The 24,747-nt window shown below is 39.2% G+C and overlaps 1 protein-coding gene across 1 annotated transcript in view; it reads left to right on the top strand.

The window, feature by feature from the left end:
- Window positions 1–29: 29 nt before the first annotated feature.
- Window positions 30–24,747, top strand: part of ESR1 (estrogen receptor 1) — a 266,364-nt gene continuing 241,646 nt past the window's right edge. Inside the window, exons 1-2 of the mRNA XM_089530178.1 lie at window positions 30–76; window positions 12,032–12,117. Coding sequence (XP_089386304.1) covers window positions 12,063–12,117 — 55 coding nt within the window. The 5' untranslated portion in view covers window positions 30–76; window positions 12,032–12,062. The remainder of the gene's footprint in view (window positions 77–12,031; window positions 12,118–24,747) is intronic.

Below are 24,747 nucleotides of genomic sequence, written 5' to 3'. Positions count from 1 at the left end.
AGTTCACAAGGTCACATGACTCTGTCAGCCAATTGCAGAACTACAGAAGCAATGGAAACTTCTTTCTGGGATAAAAGTAAGTCAGAATAGCTCAGCTCCTTTCACATTCTGCTCTTCGTATGCTCACCTTTTTATTGCTGTTCATAATTACTGTGTGCTAAGCACAACTTGTGATGCCCAGAGGAATAATTTAAAAAAAGCTTGCTTTAGACTGTTGTTTTGCAAGGTCGCTTGTATTTATGAAGTTTCTTTGGCATAGTGCAATGTGGCTTAAAAAGACGGGCTGGGAGAGAGGGAAGGGAATGCATTTCAGATGCTAAGAAATTTGTACAGAGGGGGCCAATTTGCAGAATTTTCCCTCTTGTACTGTACTTGGTCCAAGAGCTTGACAGCTCCTAGTTGCTGAAGATTTGTGTGGCAACTTCCCTCACAGTCCCCACCATGAGCAATCTGGGAGCAAAAGAGGAAGTGCTTACAGCCAGGATCATATGATCCAGTCTTAGCCAACTGCACATAAGGTTTCACTCCAAAGGCAATTTTCTCTTAAGGTGTATCCACACTGCAGAATTAAAGCAGTTTGACACCACATTAACTGCCATGACTTTATACTACAGAATCCTGAGACTGGGTAGTTTGGTGAGGCGCTAGAGATTTCAGATGGACCAGGCTGAATATCATCATCATCGTCGTCATTGTCGTCTTGCTTTCCTCAGATTGGGACTCAAAGGAGTTTACAACACTGTTAAGATATTTCTAAAAATCCATAAAGTACAAAAGTTGAAAAACAATTAAAACAATTAGAAAAAAATTAAAACTAGGTTAAAACATATATGAAAGCACACAGATACATTAGCACAGCAATTAGCTATATTCAGTGAATTGGATAAGATCAGTCTTATATCATTACTCACCAAATGCCTGTCAGAATAGAAAAGTCTTTGTTTGTGCATACTGCTTATGCATTCTCCTTTGGCTTTGGCCACATTCTCAAATTGGTGTGAGGCGCTCTGTTCATATAATATTCTGAATGAAAATTTAGAGTTTAACATTAGTTTTTATGTCTTCACAAATAGATTTTCTTTGTGTAATGTTTTTTGTCCCCCACTTCCCACCTAATATATTATTAGCCTTAAAATGCAACAAAACATTTACTCCAGCCCAAATATGGAACACATATTGTGAATATTTTTATTGGACTTTTAAAATTACACATATACTATCTTAGTAAAAAATAAGATTGCCAAATCTGAACCAAAAATGGGAAAGGTTATTTTACACAATCCAGACTTGAAATAGTATCAAGTAGCTTATGATTTAAGAATGCAATATGTAACAGATTAATTAATTAATTGTAATTGTAATTTATTGAATCATTTGGTATTTAAAATAATGCATTAGTGATTTTCCTAGCTGGACATTTTGGTGTATTAAATAGGGCTGTGTAAATATGTAATATGTGCATTTGTATAAATAGTACATATATAGATGCTTGTTGCATGGTGAAACATTCTCTTTAGCTAAACAGTGATCCTGCACATGGAACAGATTAGTCACCTTGAGTTATAATACTAATACTATCAGGGAGTGCTGAAAAGGTCTCGGCTTGATCAAGAAGGGAATGAGCTAGCATGAAACTTACATGCTATTTAACATATTCACCCAGAGGTTCAAAACATTTGGCATGTAATTTCTGAAGTAAGTTTGACCCTTCCAATAATAATAATAATAATAATAATAATAATAGTTGATGTTTGGTGACTGAAATACTGCTCTGCTGCTGCTATCACCCCTGAATCAAAAATTTCCTTCCATTCAAACTCTTTTTAAGATTTGGAAACAGGAAATACTCATATGGAGAAAGATCTGGTGAGTAGGGTGGATGGTCATTCCAAAAATTATCACTAGATGGTTCAAAATGCTGCAAAATCAACACAGGAAACATAGAAGGATGTGATGTATACAATTGCAATATTAAAAAAAAAAACAGATTTGATAATCTGGAAATATTTACTTTAGTTTGGGATAAGTGCACATTTCTTTAAATCATTTTTAATGTAAAGTATTTCTGTTAATGTATTGCTTTTATTTCATACTTTATTTTTGGAATGTAGTTTGTAGTTAAAAAGCTACTTTACGTTCATTCTCTTCTTGCCCAAGGAAGTGAAAGTTATATTTTAAAAGTACAGTTAAGCACAACACAGAGACTGAGCTTCCTGATAAAATAGACTTGAGCAAGTGAAGTAAGAATGTAATAAAAAATAGTGCCAAGAAAACACAGTGATAGGTTTTCCTTGTTTCTATTGTTGTGTGCCTTCAAGTCTTTTCTGACTTATGGTGACCCTAAGGTGATCCTATCACAGGGTTTTCTTGGCAAGTTTCTTCATAGAGGGTTTGCCATTGCCATCCCCTGAGACTGAGAGACTGTGACTTGCCTAAGGTCACTCAGTGAGATCCAAACTCTGCTTTCCAAAGCCGTAGTCCAACGTTCAAACCACCACACCACACTTGCTCTCATTAGGGTTGTCATAAGTCAAAGATGGATTGAAGGCAGACAACAACAAATCCATATAACAAGTATGTAGAAAAATGGAGAAATATAATAATATAACTTAAATGATGATGATGATGATGATGATGATGATGATGATGATGATAATAATAATAATAATAATAATATAGCCCACCCAGTCATGGAGAATCCAGGTGGGTTACTGCAGGAAATACATAAAAAATACAGCAAAAATTCAAAATTAATCCCGTTCCCAACCCCTGTCCCATTTCTGTAACTACAATAATTAAACAATCACAATTTAAAACAAAAAATACAACATGATAAAAGATTGGGGAAAATTGGGCGGACAGAGAGACATGGATCACAATCAAGTCATATTCTTAAAGTAATGAAGAAAATACGTATAAGCAAAATTTCTGTAATGCAACATGCAAAATAAACTTAAAATTACAAGAAAAGATAAACAAATATATTCAGGATCTAGTCAGTACTAAAAAACAAACCCACAAAACTAGAAATACAACTTGATGTAAAAAAATTATATTCAGGTTTCAGGTGCCACAGCTGAATCATCAATTTAAGCTTCAGAAGGAAAACATTTTAAAAAGATGTTACTTGTTATTTAAATGCCAACAATGCAGAAACTTTCCACAGGCAGCCAAGTACAGGTTAGCCTTTCTGATATTCATCTCTGCCAGGAGACAAGCTACAACATTCTGTACCTTACTATAATTTTGACATGTTCTTCAAAGGCAGTTCTTTGAAGTCCCAGACATATTACAGGTGTATCCTGCTTTTCAATAATTTCTTTTTCAATGCCATCCCCCCGCTGCCTAGGAAACTGTCCAAGAGTACAGCCTGGAGCCCTACTTCTTCACCATTGTCAGCCAGATAGAGAGGTGCCTGTGTACTCAGGTTTTGGGATGGAGGTGGGTGGAGACGTTTTGAAGTGGCAGGAGCTAGTAGCTTGTGCTGTTGCTTTAAGATTTGAAAATGAGCCTGATTACTCTGAGCATGCAAACAATGCCTTAGAGTACATGTCACCTGCACAGTCACATTCCTGGCCTTCCCAGTCTGGCAGCTATGGCTGCAGCTACTACTGTACAGGCACTCCCCGCCCCCCCACTTATTTGACAGGTTAGGGACCAGACCACTGTACAGTAGTAGTTATAGTGGCACAAAATGGTTCTGCATTTCAACAATTTTTGCTATTTGCGCTGGTCAAATAACTGAGGGACACCTGTATTAAAAGATAGATGAAGCAGACTTCCCACAGCCATGCGCTCCTTTAGCTCAGTGTGACAGCCACCTGAGTGCTTCACAGGAGGAGGGAAAGGAAATGGCTTTGGCATCCAGCACAAACACAATCCCTCCCCCACAGGCAAAGTGAGAAACTGCATGCACACAACACTGTCATAAAATATGGTCTGCAAGATAATTGGGACTGAGTCAGTGTGCTGTATAAGGGCTTTTTCCCTTTTGGTTTCTGGAAACAAAATTGATTTTTTACTTAGCTTGGATCTACTGTGAGATCTGTGATTTAAGACCCTAGACTGTTTCTTGACCACATTATCTGCTACCTGTGGACTTGCTTAGATTTACAGCCTCTGACTCTGGACTGTTTCATCATCATCATGATCATCATCATCTAGTTTATTTATACCTCCCGCCTCTCCCACGGATTGAGGCGGGATTACAATCTTAAAAGACACTTAGTACAATTTACAATCAATACAACAATAAAATACTATCACTGAATTTACCAAGAATTCCTATTAGTTCTCTAAAAATTACAATTCGTCCATTAACCAACAATCAAGGAAGAACAGTCATCATAACCTTTTTATATGGAATTTAGTGGATAATCCCGCCGGAAGAGATCCGTTTTGAGTGCCTTCTTAAAGGCCTCTAAGGTAGTAATGAGATGGATCTCTTTCGGTAGGTCACTCCATAATCTTGGGGCCGCGGCAGTGAATGCTTTATGTGAAATTATCATTAGCCTGGTATTATAATAATCTAATAAGAACTTCCCAGATGTTCTGAGAGTGCAGGGCGGATTATGTAGGGAGAAGTGCTCCCGCAAGTAACTCGGGCCCAAGCCATGTAGGGCTTTAAAGGTAATAACCAACACCTTGTATTGCACCCGGAAGCTAATTGGCAGCCAGTGAAGAGATTTCAGTATTGGTGTTATATGGTCAAACCTAGATATTCCGGTGAGCAATCTGGCTGCTGCATTTTGAACCTTCCGAATTTGGTACAAGGGTAGCCTTGTAGAGCGCATTGCAGAAATCTAACCGAGAGATTACCAGTGCAAGTACTACTGCTTCAAGGTCCTTTCATCCAGGTAGGGACGCAGTTGGCGTATCAACTGAAGCTGATACCAAGCACTCTTGGCCGTCGCATCTATTTGGGATGTCAATTGTAAGGACGGATCCAGGAGTACTCCAAAACTGTGAACCTCGTCCTTTAGGGGAAGTGTGACCCCATCCAGGACTGGGTGACAAAACTCCATCCCTGGACTTGGGGTGCCTATTGCGAGTACCTCCGTTTTCTCTGGATTCAGTCTGAGTTTGTTTTACCTCATCCATCCCCTTACCGATCCAAGAAAGGCATCCAGAGGAGAGATGCCATCCCTAGTCACTGCAATAGTCAGGGACAGAGAAAAATAAATTTTGGTGTCATCAGCATACTGATGACACCACACCCCATGTCTCTGGATGATCTCTCCCAGCGGCTTCATGTAAATTTTGAAAAAGATATTGATATTGGTTGTTCCTTCAGCTTTGGAACTTCGGGCACTCTACCTGCTGTTGCAGTGTGACAACAGGACACCTTGTTTTGCAATCAGTTCCATAACATTCTGGTGTCGCGTCATGGGTGTCATAGCAGTGGCATCACTACAGGGGTGCGGGGGCTTTGGCCTGCACCAGGTGACACCCCAGAAGAGAGATGACATCTGGTCAGGTCTCCTCCTACACCCCTCTCTGCTGCTGTGAGTAGGGTGACACAGAGGCACTGAGAGAGAGGGCCAGGGCCCCCTCTACCTCACTGTTTCTGGGTTGCCCTACTCACGAGTAGGATGATATGGAGTCACTGAGAGAGAGGCCCATTCCACCTAGCTGATGCCACGTTGCCCTACTCATGAGTAGGATGACACAAAAGCACTGAGGGAGAGGGCCCGGTGCACCACGTCCTGAAGCTCTGCCCCCAGGAGCCCCCCCCCCCAGGTAAAAACCCCAGGGCAGGGATGCCACTGTACCATAGCACCCTGATGCCCCATGTACAGTGGGATCCATGGCACAATAGCCGTGTTCTTGGCTCCATTTTTATGAAGCTGCCAGAATTGTAATTACGTCTCTGCTCCCCTCTTGAGAGTATGAATGTTCTCAATGTTGCAATTCAGTTTTATGTGATTGTCAGTTATGATGATGTAAATACTTAAAGGGATGCCAACCCTCATGTTGAAATTAATCATTAAGCACACTCTTATAGACATTTTGGATTTTTTAAAGGGAGCTACAGCATTTTAAATCCTTTTTGGATGGAATAGGCTGCATCTGTAATATTTAGCATTCCACTTAAATAATAATTGTTGTTGTTACGTGCCTTTAGATTAACTCTGAATTACATTGACCCTATCCTAGTTTTGTTTTGGGTTTTTTTGGCAAGAGATTTCTCCAGAGAAGATTTGCCATTGTTTTCCTCTGAGAGTGAGAGAATGTGGCTTGTCCAAGGTTACTCAATTGGTTTCCATGGATGAAGAGGGATTCAAAGCTGGTCTTCTTGAGTCCTAATCGAACAATTAAACCACTACACCACACTGGGTCTTAAAATCCTTCTTAATCCCTTTGGAATAGGTGTGGTGTCCTCATATCTGTTTATAAATAAAATTAAAAATTGCACCTTAAACCAAAATTGCCTTTATTATACCTATAAAGAGGTTCTCATGGTCTGCCTTTCTGCTTATCTGAACTTCCATAGACATTATACTCTGAGTAATGTGTCTGGGTCTGGGTGATGGTCAAGTATGAACTCCTACTCAAATATTTTTGAATGACTGGATTCAGGAAAATGAAAAGGAGAATTTCAGCACAGTTTTAGAATTTAGTCTCTAGAAAAGGTTCATATTTTATTTGTACAAGCAGTCTTTCTGAAGACACATGACCCTTATGATGTAAGATATACTTCAGTACTTCAGAATTTTAAAATCATAGAATTCTGTGTACATAGGAAGGACACATCTTCTATAATATGGAATATAGCTGTCCCCTAATCACAATTATGTTCACAGCATTACAACACATTCTGAAAGAAAATGGCCTGTTTGGCTTGTCTCTCAAAGATTCATTCATTTGGACTCTAGAATTCTGATACTCTTTCCTATTGGATAAATCTAAGTGTCATGATGGCGAACCTATGGTACACATGCCACAGGTGGCATGTGATGCCACTTTGCCAGGCACAGCAGCAGGGAAGAGGAGGAACAGATGACCGTGGCTCATCCTCACTGGCGTTTCCTGGCCTCCAGCTGTCACTCTGAGGCAGCTAGAGGCCAGGAAATGGGCTCTGGAGCACAGGAGCCACAGGCATGTGCCTCTGGCTTCTCCTCCCTGGTGTTTCCTGGCTTCCATCTGTCTCTCCAAGACAGCTGGAGGCCAGGAAAAAGGGTTGGAAGTCCCACTCCCGGAGACTAGACATCCTGCCTCCTGGAGGGTAGAGACCCCCTTCCCCAGAGGCTATAATTCCCACCCCAGAGGCCAGAAGCCCTATCTCAGGCACCGGGTAGAGCCCGGTGTCAGAAAAAATTTCAGTTCGGGCATGCAACCCAGAAAAGGTTCACTACCACTGTCCTAGTAGATCCCTTCCTTGTATGTAAGCACAGCTCCTGTTGTTGGAACTATGCCTATGGTATTTCTGTCTGGTTCCTGTACAAAGTTCCTGTCCCTAGCATCTCTGCTCTTACGCAGAGCTACCTGCATCTGATTCTTTGGCTGTATTGGATGCCTTCACTTGTTGGCATCTTTCCTAGACCTAACTATCTCCAAGTTAGCTTAATTCCCACACTTTGTAGATACCTCCTGTAAACAAGTTTCAAATTACAAATTATAATAGTGAATAACTCCCAGCTGCCTGTCTTAGGTCCCAGCACATACATTGAAATACATTAGAAACACATTAGAAATACATACATTGAAAATACATTGTTATTATTGTCAAGGATGTCTTCCACACTACATAGTTCTAGCACTTTGAATTTATTTTTACTGCCAATGCATTTTAATATTCTGTTCTTTAGCCAATAAAATAAAATAAAATAAAATAAAATAAAATAAAATAAAATAAATTTTTGCTTTCATTGTATTACCTACAAAATGACCCATGACTTTATGAATTCTGTCTCCCCCCTCCCCCGGCGATCTTTGAAGTCTCCTTTCTTCCATGGCCTCTCGGTTCTCCTCCCTCTCATATTTTATTGTGGCGCAGTGGTTAAATGCCCATACTGCAGCCACAACGTTGTAAGTTTGATCCTAGGGGAGGGCTCCAAGGTCCACTCAGCCTTCCATCCTTTCGTAGGTCAGTAAAATGAGTACCCAGCTTGTTGGGGGCAATTGGCCTACACATTGTAAACACCTTAGGGAGTGCTAGTTCACTGATAAGCAGTATAGAAATGTATTTGCTATTGATATTGCTACTGCTATTGTGCCATCTCACCTCTTTCAAAGTCTTTTACCTCTCCCTCATTTTCAGCTGTGTCCAAGTCTATCCATTTCTGTTGCCATGTCTGCTTCCTCTTCCTCTCACTTCTTTTAAACTGCTGTGCTTGGCACTGTCATCTTCTCCTGCTCCTCTCTTCCAGGTCTGCACATTCTGTCTTTGCATCCTCCTGTGTCTCTCTCCTTTTAACTGATGCTCTCTTGCTTGATACTGACATCTCTTCTTACTCCCCTCCTCTGGGTCTGCCCATTCTGTCTTTATATCCCTCTTTCTCTGTTTTCCCCACTCCTCTTGTCTCTCTCTCTTTTTATCTGAATCTCTCTTGCTTCTCATCTCTGTCATCAAATACTGTACATACACTCCTCCTCCTTCTCTCTTTCTCTTCCTTTCCACTTTTACATATGTCACTACAAGGTAGTGTGCATTGGTTTCCTCTTCATGCACCTCCCTTTTTCTTGTTCATTATTATCTGTTCCACTTTCTGCTGTTCACTCTCACCACCCACCATAAAGTGAAAGACCCCAAGTAGTGATGGGAGGGATGGCATTATTCTCCATTTCATTCCTGGGAAATTTTCATTAAAATTGAACTGGCGTTGTGTTGGAGATAACTTTCATATTTTAATTCAAAATCTTCTTTTTATTCTATCCACTAACACAATGAACTAGTCTATATGTAATTATAGTATGTGAATTAGTGCGCATTTTTGCACATTCACATCAAAGGTTAATTGTATTCACATTCCAGTGTAAATACACATCAATTTGCATCTGTTTGTCCATCCTCTTCTGAAAAGATTCAGCCCTTCGAATGCATGCAAAGCATTCTTTACACATGGAGAATAACTCTGTCCTGGGAGACTGGAATTACAGAGTCTCAAAAATCTCAAAGATAGGCTGCACAAAGTGAGGAGACCCTGTTTTCCCACTTCGTATGCACATAGCCCAGGATGGGTAGAGAGATGGAACTAATGCACTTGCCCCCACTCCCCCTCATGTATCATCTTCACCAACAACAAGAATGTCTAAATGGCCAGTGTATATGAGATGGCTAGAAAATTCTGAGCCAGACCACCATGTAATAAAATGAGAACAAACCATGCTCTTTCAACAGTATAACTAGGTAGTCATACAAAACAAATATACAAACTGTGATCCCAGTGACTGAAATATAGAATGTACGCAGTTTTGCCAGTTAGAAGAACAGATTTAGTGTAGAGGAAAGTAGCTAGGTAAGCAGAGCAGTACTTTATGGACACCATAAAAGATAAATAGGATTATAAACATTTAACTAAGAAGGGCCATTGAGGGTGCTGACATTTTAATCTACCTTTCAGCTCCAGCTTAAGTGATGAAAGGCAGGCATGTAGCCAGATACTTGCTGTAAGAATAGTTTGATTTTAATTATCCTCCCTAGCAGTTTCTGTAACCCAGCAGGCATATAATTTTTATGAATTATATTTTTATGAATTACCAAAAAGAGTAATCTGTTCTGAAACAGATAATTATTTACATTATTCAATCTGAGTGAAATTCGTGCAAGAAATAAGTTATGATTTTCAGCCATTTTTATTTCCATGTAAAGGTATTAAAAGACCTTTGACAGTTTCATGTTTGTCATTTTAAAAGAAGTATAATGCATTCATATTTCAAATAAGAAAATATGATTGCTAAAGAAATGTAGATGTAACCTTTTAAATTTTAATTTTTCTAAACCAAACTCTAACCTTGATGTAGCATACAAGTTCCAAACCATTTTCCTCCCTCCCTCCCTCCCAGTCTAAACTGTTTTCTCCAATATCCATGAGAACAACATTATTTGATATCAGTTACAAGCTGGCTCAATGGTATGTTTAATGTGTATAATAATAAAAACAGAACAACACGATTGAGAATTTGTGTAACAGTTATTGCTGTCCAACTCACTGAATAACAAGACCAGAAACAGAGAACTGAGTTGTAAAATGGGCAACTTTATTAAAACTCAACCTATTTAATTTTATTTCTTTGAGAACTGCAAGCCCAGGGGGGAGAACCTTGTGTAGGAACAGCTGGCGGATGGTCTGCTCCAAGACCAATTCCCCAGCTTCCAAAGGGCAAAAACACCTGAGTCTCAAGGGCAATCCATAATTTGGGTTGCTCCCTGGCTGGCCCTCATCTGGAAGGCCAACCCAAGACTCCCCCACTTAACTCTCAAGACTTAAGTGAGGGTTCAAATCTCAGGCCAGCTCCAAGGGAAGTCTCTTTCCCTTCGTGTTTAGTCTCAAGACATAAACCTCAGTTCCAGAGACCCACCTTCAGCCGTTAGGAGGGTGTCGAGGTGTTCACTGAAACGTCTATCTCCCCCCACCTATGCTATGAAGCCTATTTATGACCACACCCTAAGCCAATTGTCCAATTCCCCAATTAACAGTGTAGGGTAGGCAAAAAACCCTTGGAAGAACAAGGGCAAAAATTCCTACCCAGCCCCGAAGCGACCAGAATGAATCTCACACTTTGTCGAGGTGGGAGGGTGGGCCAACAATCAAGGCAAGTGACAGGGAGATCTGGCAGGAGAGCCTCAAGCAGGCTAAGCCCTGCCCACTCCCTGCTAACAGCCATAGAAGCACACCATTTTTATTTAAATTTCTGTTCTCTCCAATGAGAGGCCAGCAAAGCCTTCTCCCAGGAACAATAGGTCGGGAGAAGTAGACTTGCCATAATGGCATCTCACTAACTGGCCAAAGATATTTACAAAATGATAGGGCAATACATAAGTGCATAAAGTTCCGAAGGAAGGAAGGAATCTTTCCACAGCCAGATTATTTCATAACACCAAGAGAACCACAGAGAAAGCCTTAAATCTCCTTGTGGCCATTTTAATTATCAGAAGCTGTACCAAGTACAAAGTGCATTACAGTGGTAACCACAGGGCCATGCTGGAACCAAACTCCAGCAGATACCAAGGGCCCACTGTACACAGTCATACCAGCCACTCAAGTGCATAACATTAACATCCAGCCATATACTGTTGGTACACAAAGTAGAAATCTCACAAGTAGATCTCTTAATCATTGGCAGTAAAAATGCAGCTATGAGCCCCCCCCCCCCCCCAATGCTGATGTTTCATGGTAACCCAAATCCTGTTCTGCTTGGTCTGGATATGCATTATGAATTATTTTGCTTATTTCTATATTTCAGCCTCAGGCTTAAGTATGTTCATGCATAATTCATTATTCCACATAGTTGCCTCATGCTTGGATGGGCCAGGCCTATGGCTTGTGGAGACAGTAGGGATGAACAGAATATTTTAAAATATTTAGAAAATGTTTGAAAATCGTGTTTTTTGAGTAATGAGAAATCATAATGGGAAGAATCCTGGATTGATGAGAATCTTCACAGTTTGGGACTTGTGCTGCACAATATTTGCAAATGCTTGTTTTGTGCAGAACATTGTAAAGGACATGACTACAATTTCTGACTTGGCAGAGCAACATATAAGGCCCAACAAAATTCTGGATAATGTTTGTCATGCAACAGGACCAATGAAATTGATGTGTTAAGGATTTTTCCCTCCCCACATTATGTTTGGATTATTTTACTTAGTGAAATAATGAAAGGAGACAAAATCCCATGTGCTATGTGATATTCAAGATCTTTTAATTTTTTAAAAAGTCTGATGTATTTGGCCTTCTTACCAATTGGCCTTCCTCAGGGGCTATTAAATTATCAGAAATTTCTGGAGTTGCAGAAATTTCTATACAAGTGGACCTCTGTTTTTTAGAGGAAAGAGTATTCTACTTAAGCGTGCATTTCTCAACAGCAGAAAAGAATAATTGTTGGAATGAATAAAGAGGATGAAAACTGAGCAACAGGAGGAATGGGGGAAAAATGAAGAAACATCAATTTCAGGTGTGTAATTGTCAAAATCTCATGCAACCTAAAGTAGAAATGTAGTGAAATTATTGCACCTATGTTGTGTGGGAGGGCTGTTTAGGAATAAAATGGAAATACTGCAATATTGTTATCCTATACATGCTTACCTGGAAAGTGAATGGTGCTTATTTCAAAAAATATCTGTGTAGGCTGGCATTGTTTTTTTTTAAACGTAGCTATGACATATTGCATATCTCATATGCTTTTGGTCATAGCTATATTGGCACGCAAGGATCACTCTTAGGTTGAAACGGAATAATAGGTAGCATTCTCAAAAAAATTATTTCGAAAGATGAGCTGGGTGGTTTCTTTTCTTTCTTTTTTCTTATGTAGAGTCCCTTGGCTGCCAACTGCATACTAAGTAAATCTCTTTAAGTAGAACTTAGTGAGTTAATAAGATGCCACAATTTATGCAGAGTTAATCTTATAAATGATAATTCTGTTAACTTAATGTGGAATAGCTTCTTCTGTGGGGTGCCCAAAATATAATGAGAAAATGATATTGATACAGTTTTAAAGTAAAAGAAAAGTAAAAGTTTATAAGGTTCTAAGATGAAAATTCTAGAGCCAGACATATCAGTTAATCACCTAGAGAGCAGGCAGATAATGAAAAAAAAAAGCCTCAGATGAAGTAAGTTGATACTCATATTATCCAGCAGATAAAGAGAAAGTTAATACACAAGAATATATGTCACCCTTTCTCACTTGGTCTCCAACTAAACATCTCTACATGTGTTTTGGCATTGCTTTAAGTTTTAAATTAATATTATGGAGTCCAGATAAAAGGACAGCGGGCCCCTGGTATCTGCTGAGGTTTGGTTCAAAGATCCCCTATGGATGCCAAAATCTGTGGATGCTCAAGTCCCATTATATACAATGGTGTAGTAAAATGGGGTCCTTTCTACAAAGTAGCAAAATAAGGATTTGCTTTTTGGAAAATTTCTTTTGTGTGAATATTTTCAAACCATGGATGGTTGAATCGGTGGATGCCAAACCTGTGGATACAAGGCTGCGTGTACTACTACCACCACTACTACTAATGATAGTGATGAAGGGAAAAACCCAAGAAAAGGTCTGACAAGTCTATTCAACCTGGTTTTTCTTTCAAAACTTTCATGTGATGATAAGTGAGATAGTGAAAACTAATCACTAGATGTTCAAGCATTATTATTATTAGAAGAAAACACGAATGCTGATGTTGACGAAGCAGAAGATCAGGGATATGCTACCACCACTCTGCATAAGGGTAAATTCATCATATATTTCATTATTGAATATTTCATTTTTAATAAATTGGCCTGTACCCTTATCACACTAGACCATTTTAAAGCAATTTCTTTCATTAAAAAACAAATATGAAAATATAAGAAGTATTTTTATGAGAAATGTAGGTTTCTGTAGAAATAGAATATACCTGAAAACCAGACTGAAGGAACATGCAAGTTTTTCATTTAAGAGTATCATCTTGATGTCACACTACATTTTTATGAAGAGGTGAATGTACCTGAAAACAATTAATTGGCATAAATTTGAAGATAAAACTATATAATTCTTAAGTTGATGAACTTAACATTTAAAACTTATTTCCAAATGTTTATATGAGTCTACATATCTTTGCATTCTTCTGGTGATAGTAACTCAAGTGGTCATTCAGCTCTCTGAATCATGATAAAAACTGCCTTAGGTCACATGTTTGTCAAGAGTGCTTTACAGATTTAGGAATACTGGCCGGCTGAATGAAAACTTGTAAGAAAACCAAAGTTTGATTGTATAATTTAGATATTTTATATAAAAAAGGTTGAAGAGCATGTTAAATGTACTGTATACACATAGACTGATAGTCATAATCAGTTTGCTCTCTTCAAACATATTAACATTACAAATTAAATAGTTTAATAATATAGTAGTGCTAAAATGTTAAGTTTATTTTCACTTGAATTTATGAACAGTATTATTTCTTAAATAAAAATTAACTATCCTGTCCTGATAAATGTTTGGTTTATAGCCAGATATAGGGAGAAGGCTGCAACCATGCACCTTGCCTCAAGCCCAGTGCAAGGTCTCATTGACTGTTATTGTCGTCCAAATAATTACTTATTGGATATGTAGTTAATAAATTTTCAGTGTGGCTGGCACATGAAATTGTGCAATGATAGACACACTGTAAAATGAATGATACAAAATTATATGCCAATCAATTTCTAAATCGATTCTGTACAAATGGTAATCTTTGTAGATCGGTGGAATAATTTTCCTCCTTCTCTCTATGCTGGCTGTAGTTTCAATCTTTTGTTGAGAATGGAAGACCACACAAGTATTGTTAAGGCGAAGGAAGATAATTGCTTCAGGATGATAAAGATGCTGCAGGAGAAAAAGACTTTTTGCAGAGGGATTTATTCACATATGTCATTTTTATGCATGTTCTTTATATTCATTTATATATTATCTGCATATGTCAGCATACTTATTTGCAAAAATCCCAAGTCTTAAACAAGTTGCAAAACAGCTGTATTTTGGTTGGCTTTTGTGATCCATGAGTGCAAAGCAACAGAAACTTGGATGGCCATAATTCTTTCTGGAAGGGAGAACCTGGTTTTCCCAAGAAAGTGATGAAATGGATCAAATTTCTGCAAAATCAATTTAACTAGAGATTAAAATGAGACAGAAGAGGGACAGTTATGCTGCAGAAAATATTGGATCTATCATTGTGTAAAGACTGCATTTCTGATGGCATTTATGCATAGCCTTAGTCCTATTGTTTTCTGTGATATGAAACCTAGGATCTGGGATAAGAAACCTAGGATCAGCTGCTTCTGTGAAACTCTTGGACAGTAAACGGTCACCTACAGCTGCTTCTGTGAAATTCCTGGACAGCAGGGGTTGGGCAATCTGTGGTTGATGTATTTCAAAAGACATCAGCAAGGCCTTTGGCAAGAGAGATCTGCCTCTCTCACTCCCAACAGTTTGCTGTGTGGAAAAGAAGAGAGGCCCTGTTCACTAGCAGGATGCAGCCACAGGCAGATTACTGCCAAGGGAATGCAGCCTTCGACAGATTCAGTATTGCTGCTCTACTGTTCTTGCTTGTTACATATTTTCAGAGTGAAGTGGAGCTCAGGGCAGAGTAACAAATAGGAGTGTAGAGAGAGATCCTTGAAGTATTGCTTTTTAGGCTACAACTCCCAGAACATCCCAGCCAAGGATATTGACCAAAAGTGCACATTAGTTGAATGAACAAAAATAACTGTACAGTTAGAGGAGTGGTATAAAGAGGTGTGGGAATTAGCGATTAATGATAAAATGACATATAGATTGAAAGTAAAAAAAGGAACTATGAAAAAAAAGTGACTTTGATGGAATTTGAAAGGAATTCATTTAAAAAGTACTGAGAAAAAATAATAGAAAATTACCTCCATGGGAGGAGTTGAGATTCTGGATGGAATATAAGGGCAAAAATGGCTCTGGGGAAGGGATATAAAACAAACTTAGCTAAGTTGTAATAGAATGTAGAAAATAAATAATGTATGGAATTATGTATTGTATAAAACTTATATGTATGAGTTTTAGTTTAAATTAAAAATAGATTTAGAATCATAGAATCATAGAGTTGGAAGAGACTGCAAGGGCCATCCAGCCCAACCCCCTGCCATGCAGGAAATCTCAATCAAAGCATCCCCCACAGATGGCCATCAAGCCTCTGTTTAAAGACCTCCAGGGAAGGAGACTCCACCACACTCAGAGGGAGTGTGTTCCACTGTCGAACAGCCCTTACTGTCAGGAAGTTCCTCCTAATGTTGAGGCGGAATCTCTTTTCCTGGAGCTTGCATCCATTGCTCTGGGTCCTGTTCTTTGGAGCAGCAGAAAACAAGTTTGTTCCCTCCTCAACATGACATCCCTTCAAATACTTAAACAGGGCTATCATATCACCTCTTAACCTTCTTTTCTACAGGCTAAACATCCCCAGCTCCCTAAGTCATTCCTCATATGGCATGGTTTCCAGACCCTTCACCATTTTAGTCGCCCTCCTTTGGACACGCTCCTGTTTCACAATGTCCCTTTTGAGAAGAAAGATAAGCATTCAATATATAGCTAGAAAAGCTTATAGTACATGAAGTATATAGTATATACTAGATATTAAATAGCAGGACAAGAAAATGAATAATATCAAGAAAAATAAGTAATAGAATAAATAGACTCAACATATAAAGGGTGGAAATTTAAGTTTATATATATCTTATTGTAATTAATTTCTCTTTTATATACCAAATATCAGTATGGCAAGATGATCTTGTTAATGAACATGTTGATGATGTGGTAGTGTTTATTTTATCTGTTACAATAAATCTTCACTGTTGATATTTTTTAAAAAGGAAATGCATTCTCAGCACTTAAAAAAAGTAAAGATATATTAGAGACAGTAGCATCAATTAAGTACTGACAATCTCATTACTTCTTATTCATCTATCCCAAGAATGGACAATCGTGGTGGGTCCAGAGGCCAATTTTCTGCTCTTCAGACCCTTTGAGGCCTCATGAGCTTTATTTTTGCAATATGACGTCTTTGAATGTAAGAAATGTGTATCATTTATTTTAACCTAATGGATAAATAAAGACTATCTATCTATCTATCTATCTATCTATCTATCTATCTATCTAAGCAGAAGTCTATTTCTTAATTTAAAAAACCCAGGTGGCTTTCATGATAAATGATATGTGCGGGGTGGGGAGGGGGAGGCTTGTGACCTATTTAAAAACTAAATAGCCTTGGAGGGCTGCATTCAGCTCTGGAGGACTAGCTTAACCTCTTTGAGATGCTAGCCTAACCTCTTTGAGATGTAAACAGATATGCTTAGGGATCTTTCTACTCATTTTTTCCTGCCTCCTTATTATCTCATTTCTACTAAAAGGAAAGCCTCTTTAACAGCCTTAGGCGGGTTACACACCGCCATTTAGTACGTACAGAATACGTACTAGGGTTAGGAAGGGGCGGTGCTTCCGCACCCCCCTAACCCTAGTACGTATTCTGTACGTACAATATGGCAGCGGCTGTTCCACACGGCCGCCGCCATATTTACGTATCGGACGCTGTGTGTCCGCACGTGTCGTGGTGTCTATGACATCGCGAGTGCGCCCCTGGCGCCTCGCGACATCATAAAGGTGCCGCTTAAAGAAGCTCCATTTTGGAGCTTCTTTTTCAGTCCATGCTGGAGCCGCGCGGTGTGGCTGCTGCGGCTCCCGCACGGGGCAAATGGTGGCGGCAGCAGACCACCGCAAAGCGGCGGTCTGTAACCCGCCATAGATAGGTCTCCTTTCTTTCATGTAGTTCTTAATAAAACAAAAAACAAAACAAAACTCTAGTTTGTTTCTTAACTTGCAGTATCTTAAGTCTTAGTATTGCTAGCAAGGGCACACATACACCCACTCCATCAGGATACAAGACATCAGTAATGGGCTGGGATCTTGCCATTCCTGAGGCCATTGACAGTTATGTACCTATGAACGCAGATTCATTCTTACACAAACATATCTGTGAATGGCCTAAGGAACTGATCCCTCTCCCCAAATCCACCTTAGACCTCTGGCATTTGTGTGATGTAGGTTTATGGTGTGGTTGCGTGCAGTGCTTCAGCTTGAGACAGACAGCCCCCTCTCATTTCTGAGCTGCGGTGCAATGAAGATCTATGGCTTAGGGGTGGGAGTGGGTTGGCCCCATTTTCCTGGAGTTTAAGCTAGGTTTGAGGTGATTTGCAATCATGATAATAATGCCATAATCATGAATCCATAAGAGAGCTGAATATGGAGCTGTTACTCTAGTATTGAATCTCGTAACTGCAATATACAATGCCAGGCCTGATCTAGATCAACCTTAATTATTGTAATTATATTCATACAAATGTGGCAATTATATATGGGTCTTGAGCACAGTTTTAGTGGAGATCAGTTGTGTCAAACAACCTTTTTCTTTTTTTAAATACCTGGATTTAGATGTTGGAGTTTTACATTATTAGAAATGAACATTTATCTAACTGAAATTTGCTTGATAGGTAGAAAACCAATTCAGGTATATTAAATGGATTCAAACACAGTCCAAGCAATACTTTTTAATCTGACAGATCAGATTCATCAAACAGTTGGGCTGCTTTTTATTATTGCACAGCTTCCCCATCTGGAGAATCATGCAGACCTGTCTGCATTTGTAACATTAAGGTACTGTACTAGAATGTGTTGTAAATTCAGTTTCAAGCATTTGATATTCACAGCACGTTACATTGGCCGTGGTCCTACATCAGAGTGGTGGAGTCTAATGCTTTGTCAGCATACATCTACACCATTTCCCTCATGCCCCAGTGCAACTGACTATTGCCATTCCTTTCCCCATGCCCAATAATGTCCAGGAAAGGGTGTTGTGTGCCTAGGCAGTATCCAGCTGTGGTGTGCTCATGAGTACTCACTGGAGATGCAGTGAGACTCTGCTGGTGCCCTCACCCTGCACTAATGGACTGCGGTGGCATTCACCTGCATGTAAAAAGTTGGTGGCACAGGAGCTGGGGGGGGGGTGTCATTGTGCAAGTAGTGCTAAATGACCTAAAGAACACATATACAAGCATGACAGGAGTCTATGTCTGCATATGTCAATATGTCACCAGCAGGATTCCAGCTACTGACTCCAATAATAGTTCACATATAATAGAAATCAATTGCTGGAGAAAAGAACTAGAATGTAGAATTTTTAATTAATCAAATAATATAGACAAGATGACCATTGTAGTATCTGTGTTTGAAATTAGTTATTGAAATGAGTTATTAGTATGTATATGCATGCATATAATCTTGTTTATCTATATTATGAATAGAAAACTGACCTTGAGATGACTTGTGAGATGAATTTATAAGATAAAGGAGGAACAATGTGGTAGAATAGAATTTCAGAAATCTGAGAAATGACTTGTTCACTATGTTGAACAAGATTTTTTTTTTTGGGTTCCTTCTCATTTGAAACAAATATGTCTATCACAAAGCATGCATGAAGGAAAATAGAAAAGAGAACTGCTGATAAAACCTTCAAGCATTTATACTGTTATTGTGTGCTTACAAGTTGTTTCTGACCTATGGAGAACCTATCACTTATGGTGAACCTATCACAGGGTTTTCTTAGCAAGATTTGTTCGGAGGGGGTTTACCATTACTTTCCTCTTAGGCAGAGAAAGTGTGACTTTCCCAATGTCTCCATTGCTGAGATGGAATTCGAACCCTGCCCCCCTGGAGTCCTAGTCCAACACACTAGCTGCTACTCCATGCTGGTTCAAGTATTCATATAAATTATAAGAATTGTCAATATCCTTGGCCGATTATGATAGGGTTTGATACAATCTTTATTTCTAGGAGAAAATATATTCCACATTGGTAAACTGTAAAGAAAACTATTTTTTTTTTTTTTTGCTCTGAGTTTTAAAACATAGATGTACAATATAAATAGAATAGGAGCCAGTATAGTGTAGTAGTTTGAGTCTTGGAATGGGACTCTTGACACCCTGAGTCAAATCTCTGCTCAGCCCTGGAAAATTACTGGGTGACTTTGGACAAATCACACTCCCCGAGTCTTGGAAGAAGGCAATGGCAAACTGGTTGTGAATAAATCTTACTAAGAAAACCTTATGGCAAGGATGCTGTAAGTCAGCATTGAGGCAAAGGCACATAACAACAACCAACAGTGTGAACACAGACAACCTTGAACTTTTATTCCATTGAATGGAATTTACTAAGACACAAGAATAGGTTATAGCACTTTGCTTTCTCCTCATGTATAGACCAGGTAGCATTATATGTACCTCCATGTGGGTACTGTATACAGTTTCATTTTACCATTGTACTCCTCAGATTTTATAGAACTCTTGGGCAAGATGAAAGTGTCAGTACTTGGAGTGAGCAGGTGAACAGACAGAACTATCTAGGAGAAAGAGAAGCATGGCAAGGGCTGGCAGACTGGTAGTATATCATCTTCTGAATGTATGCTTGGCAAATGATCAATATTGTCAGCATTTGATGTTGACTCAGCAAAGCTGACTAGAATATCACTCTTAATTCTGCATTTTTGCTGGATAGGTAGTTACCATTGTAAGCCTATGCATGCCTTTTTAAAGAAGTAAATCTCACTTGAGGCAATAAGGAAAGGAACACTCATAGTATTGCAGCATTAGGAGAGACCATTCCATAATCCAGGCACCCCCATCTGAAAAGGTACTGTCTCTTATATGTATGTATGTATGTATGTATTTCACTTATATGCCACTGTTCTCCTGGAATGGGATCCAAGATGGCTTATAGCAAGAATAATCTAAAACTGAACAATAAACTATTAAACACAATTAAGATCACATAAAAATAATAGTACAAAATCCAAAATCCACAAGCAGTAATACCTTTTTGAGCCAACTCCAAAGCATAAAATCCATCATGCAAGCTTTTGAAGCTCCACTGGCTTCTTCATCAGGTAAAGATGTTAAAAGTCATACAAATGAAAAATGTTATGGGTCTACATTCTTTCTGAGGTATTGTCGGTTACTATAGCATTGAGGGATGTCACTGAAGGTAGTGGTCACTCCCATTATTGGCCATGTGAGGATTTTTATTTTTTTGGGGAAGGAAACTTCAAAGGGTTAAGTCCCAGTCCTATATTTCCTTCTTGTTTAGGATTTTCTTGTTGCAACTAAATTTGGTATCTTGAAATCCAGGAGGGAGAAATATTCAAGGGTAGCATGGTCATGCAGCAAAATACAACAGAATCCAAAATCCACAAGCAGTGATACATTTTGTGGACCAACTCCAAAGCATAACATATATTATGCAAGCTTCCAAAGCTTGCATGGCTTCCTCATCAGGCAAAGATCTGTAGAAAAAAAATGGTGACTGTTTAAGATGCTGACAGTTAAAATGGGACTGAGGGATTTCTGTGCAGGCAGAGGCCACATTATTGGCCATGTGAAGACTTTGTAGGAAAACCTCAGTGGGTTAAGAGTTAAGTTAAAACAACAGATTATACACAGTATAAAAACACTAAAATGCACACAAACTTTAAAATAAAATACACCTACCCATAAAAAGGCTTCCTGAAAAAAGTTACTCATTAAAAGCCTGCTTAAACAGAAATCTCTTTGCATGCAAGCAAATGGAGAACCGGGAAGGGGCCAATCTAGTCTTTTGTGGAAGGGAGTGCCGGAGGGTGGGAGTGGTTACTGAGAAGACTCTTTCCTGTATCTTATGCCTACCCATTAGATGCCAAGAAGCTTCAAAAGGTAGAGAGCATATTCCAGGCAAGTTCATATGGAAATAATTGATCTTTTTTTCCCTTGCCAACATAGCTCTGTTTACAAATGAATCCAAAGCTTGTAAAATTACTTTACAGAGTTATTTATTATACATTGCAATCTAGGATAGGAGTAATGTCTTACTTGTAGCAGTTCTTTTTTGTTTCCCATGAATTTCTGTTACTTGCTTTTTTCAGAAAAACTTTATACTCTATTAATCTTTTTTGTAGTGCAAATAAGCTTAGAATTGATAAGTGTGGCATAAAAATTGAAAAATTCCTGCTCAACTGCCCCTAAAAAGGCCTTTAAAAGTAATTTTTGAAAGTGTTTACAACTTGTTCCTTCTTGCACCAATAAAAAGTAACTTCTGTCATACTGATTATGTTACTTTTGAAACTTGGATTCAGTGCACTGCTGTTACTCCACACTGCAATAGTTACAGGTAATGTAGTATAAACTCAGAATGAATCCACAGCTCGTGATTTAGATTTTAATGCCAGTTTATTGCTTTCTGGTTTTTGTCTAAACTTTCCTCTCATATGTAAGCAGTATAATCAATCCGAGTTAATTTGCAATGGTTTGAGAACATTTCAAGTTCAGTGAATCTGAAGTCACAGATAGTGTACAACGAAATGTCAGTTTCCTGAGGGTGCAAATGATTCTCATTTTATCCCATTGCTGTTTCAAACAGTTATGTAAAATGAGAAGTGAATACAGAATAAGCAGATGGGAATTTATTTTTGCCAAGTTCAAAAGGGCTTGGGTACAGCATTTTATTTTAATGTGAAATATTTTGATGGGAGTGGTTGAGATAAATAGTTCTGGGCTCTTCTTGAGGTTTAATGCATTGTTTCTGAAGTAATTATTTATTATATTAATTTGGCTCTTCCAAGAGTATCATAAATTTCCCAAAGTTCTCTTCAGTTTGTTTGTCTTATCATCTGTGCCAAGCCATGTTCCTATCCTCCCAAGACTCTGCAGTTTGTATTTCAGTTAGTGACTTCTCACAAAATTGTATACAGACATACCTATATTAACAAAGCCTCTGACAAAGAAGCTCCTGCTTACAGTCTTTCTACATCTGTTCAGAGACCCCCTTTCCATGTTTTCTGTCTAGCTAGGTGGCTTTTTAGCAGCATTGGTAGTTGGGGAATGGTGAAGGAGAGTTGGAGAAATACAGACTTTCTGTTCCGGGTTGCATCAGAATTGCCTGCAATAAACAATACAATAAAATTCAACACAACCAATCTTATTGTAATTGTGGACCTTTCTGTGACAGGCAAGAGGAACAGCAGCTGCACCAGAATTCCTTAATGGGCATGCAAGAACAGCAAAAGGGGTGCGGGGGGGGGGGGAGAGGAAAGCAAGTAGACTTTCCTCACTAGCTATCCCAGCATATTTTAATAGCACAGATCTCTACATTTGGCCACCAAACTGAACATCCTAAGAAAAGTAGAGGCTAGTGAAAGAAATAATTTTCTCTCAATAGATGTTGGAAGGCTTCAAATGGTCTCTAGAAGCTTCAGCATGTTTACTTATACAATGCTTACTTGACCTGGTTGTTTCATTTCACATGTGCATAGTGTTCATTTTGGAAAAAAAGTTTGCTGATACATCCTGAACTGCTCTTTTGCAATTCCTCTTCTTTCCTAATTACATCTGCATCTTGTTCCAAATTTTCTGTTAAAGAAGTAATGCCTGGGGACACATCTCTTTCTTTAACTAAGGTATACCTGTAATTGAAAGAAGTTATAACGTGTTCCTTGCACCTCTGACTGAGATGTATGTATCTATTTATTTGTTAAAAACACCAGCCTCTATCTTCTCATGGCCATTACTTTTCTATCTTTTCTATAAATGCAAGGCAATATTCTGGACAACATTTAGCGTATTTGTGTGCAACTCTGTTCCTAATTCACCCTGGGGATCCAACTGTATTTGTTTGTCACTCAAAACTGCTATATCATGTTGCTATGTATTTTTAAAGAGTGTTACTGTGTACTGTGCTAGACACTCCAGAGAGGTGTTTATGCATACAGTAATGCCTCTTTATATAGAGTTAAAGTCACCAGGAAAGTGCTAACATTGTACAAATCTATTTTTATTATTTTGTTAGCACCTCATTTGCGTCTTGTCAATAGTGCATTCTTTATGACACCATAGCCATTGGACACAAAGAAGCAATCTCTATCAGGAAAGTCTTTATTTCAAAAACTAATGTTGCATTCCTTCTGGAAAAATAACCTGATGGTATTTTAAAAAGAATATTGTTAGATGTAATTATTTCGTGAGCTTTTTCTTTATGACAGTGGGGACGCAGTTATGTAAGAAACCTTTTGGGGGAAAATGGGTTGCAAGTTCGAGCCTTTAATACATGAAATCTCATAAAATAGCAACATAAATTGTAAGCTCATAGGTAAGAAGTAACATTTGCCATCCTAAGGCTTATGGAGCTGAGGAATATTAAAGAAGATTCCAGCTCTGATTTTCTAAAGCACATCCATGTGGAGTTTCTCCTGAATATAGGTGTAGAGAGGTGGTGAAGGAGGTCAAGGTTGAGCGAGTGGGGAGAGAGAGGGACAGGCAGGAGGACCTTGAGGAAGACAAGAAGGAGAGGGAGAGAGGTGCGGCACAGGTGGAAGCAATTTGGGAGGCGAGGAACACGGCCCGAGAGCCAGGGGAGGAGCGAGAAAGCCCTTGTAGGAGTGAGGGAGAGGCGTCAGGGGGGAGGAGACAACGCGGAAGAGGGGGACACGGAGAGGACTTCGGGAAAGGGAGAAGGGAGAGCGGCCAAGTTCCGGGGCTGGAGGTGGCTTCCTGGCGTCCAGCTTCCTCTTTTCGCCACCTACGGGTAGGACCCCCTCACATAGCTTACCCCGCCAGCCCTCACTGGGAAGGATCCCCAGAGGAGAGCCTTACAACCCTGAGTTGGGGTGGGATACCCCCAAGTCGCCAGGGGCCGAAGAAACTTGGTGGGAGAGTAAGGAGGGATGCCTGCGGAGAGAAGGTCGGGTTCAAGAGAGGGAACAAGCCAACTTGGAGTATGCGGAGAGGGCCTTCCGACCCCTGCAGGTAGGGGTCCCTGAAGAAGAAAGGGCGTCACGTGTTATGGACTAAAGAGAATTCCGTGGCTGGGGCCAGTGAAGCAACTGGTCCCCCTCTCCGCCTTCTATTGTTGGGACGTGCCGCTGGGAGGTGTGCATCCAATTAATTTTGGTTCATTAAAGTTGCCATTTGGTTTGAAGCATCATCCACAAGACTCTTGTGTAAGTTATTCCTGCTGATAGAGGAGTCATGGGTCCCA

The sequence above is a fragment of the Sceloporus occidentalis genome, unplaced genomic scaffold, assembly GCF_023333645.1.
Source record: "Sceloporus occidentalis isolate IW3139 unplaced genomic scaffold, rSceOcc1.0.p SCAF_6, whole genome shotgun sequence".
Taxonomy (NCBI): Eukaryota; Metazoa; Chordata; class Lepidosauria; order Squamata; family Phrynosomatidae; genus Sceloporus; species Sceloporus occidentalis.
The sequence above is the reverse complement of the archived record's forward strand: the minus strand, read 5'-3'. Positions and strand labels throughout refer to the sequence as shown.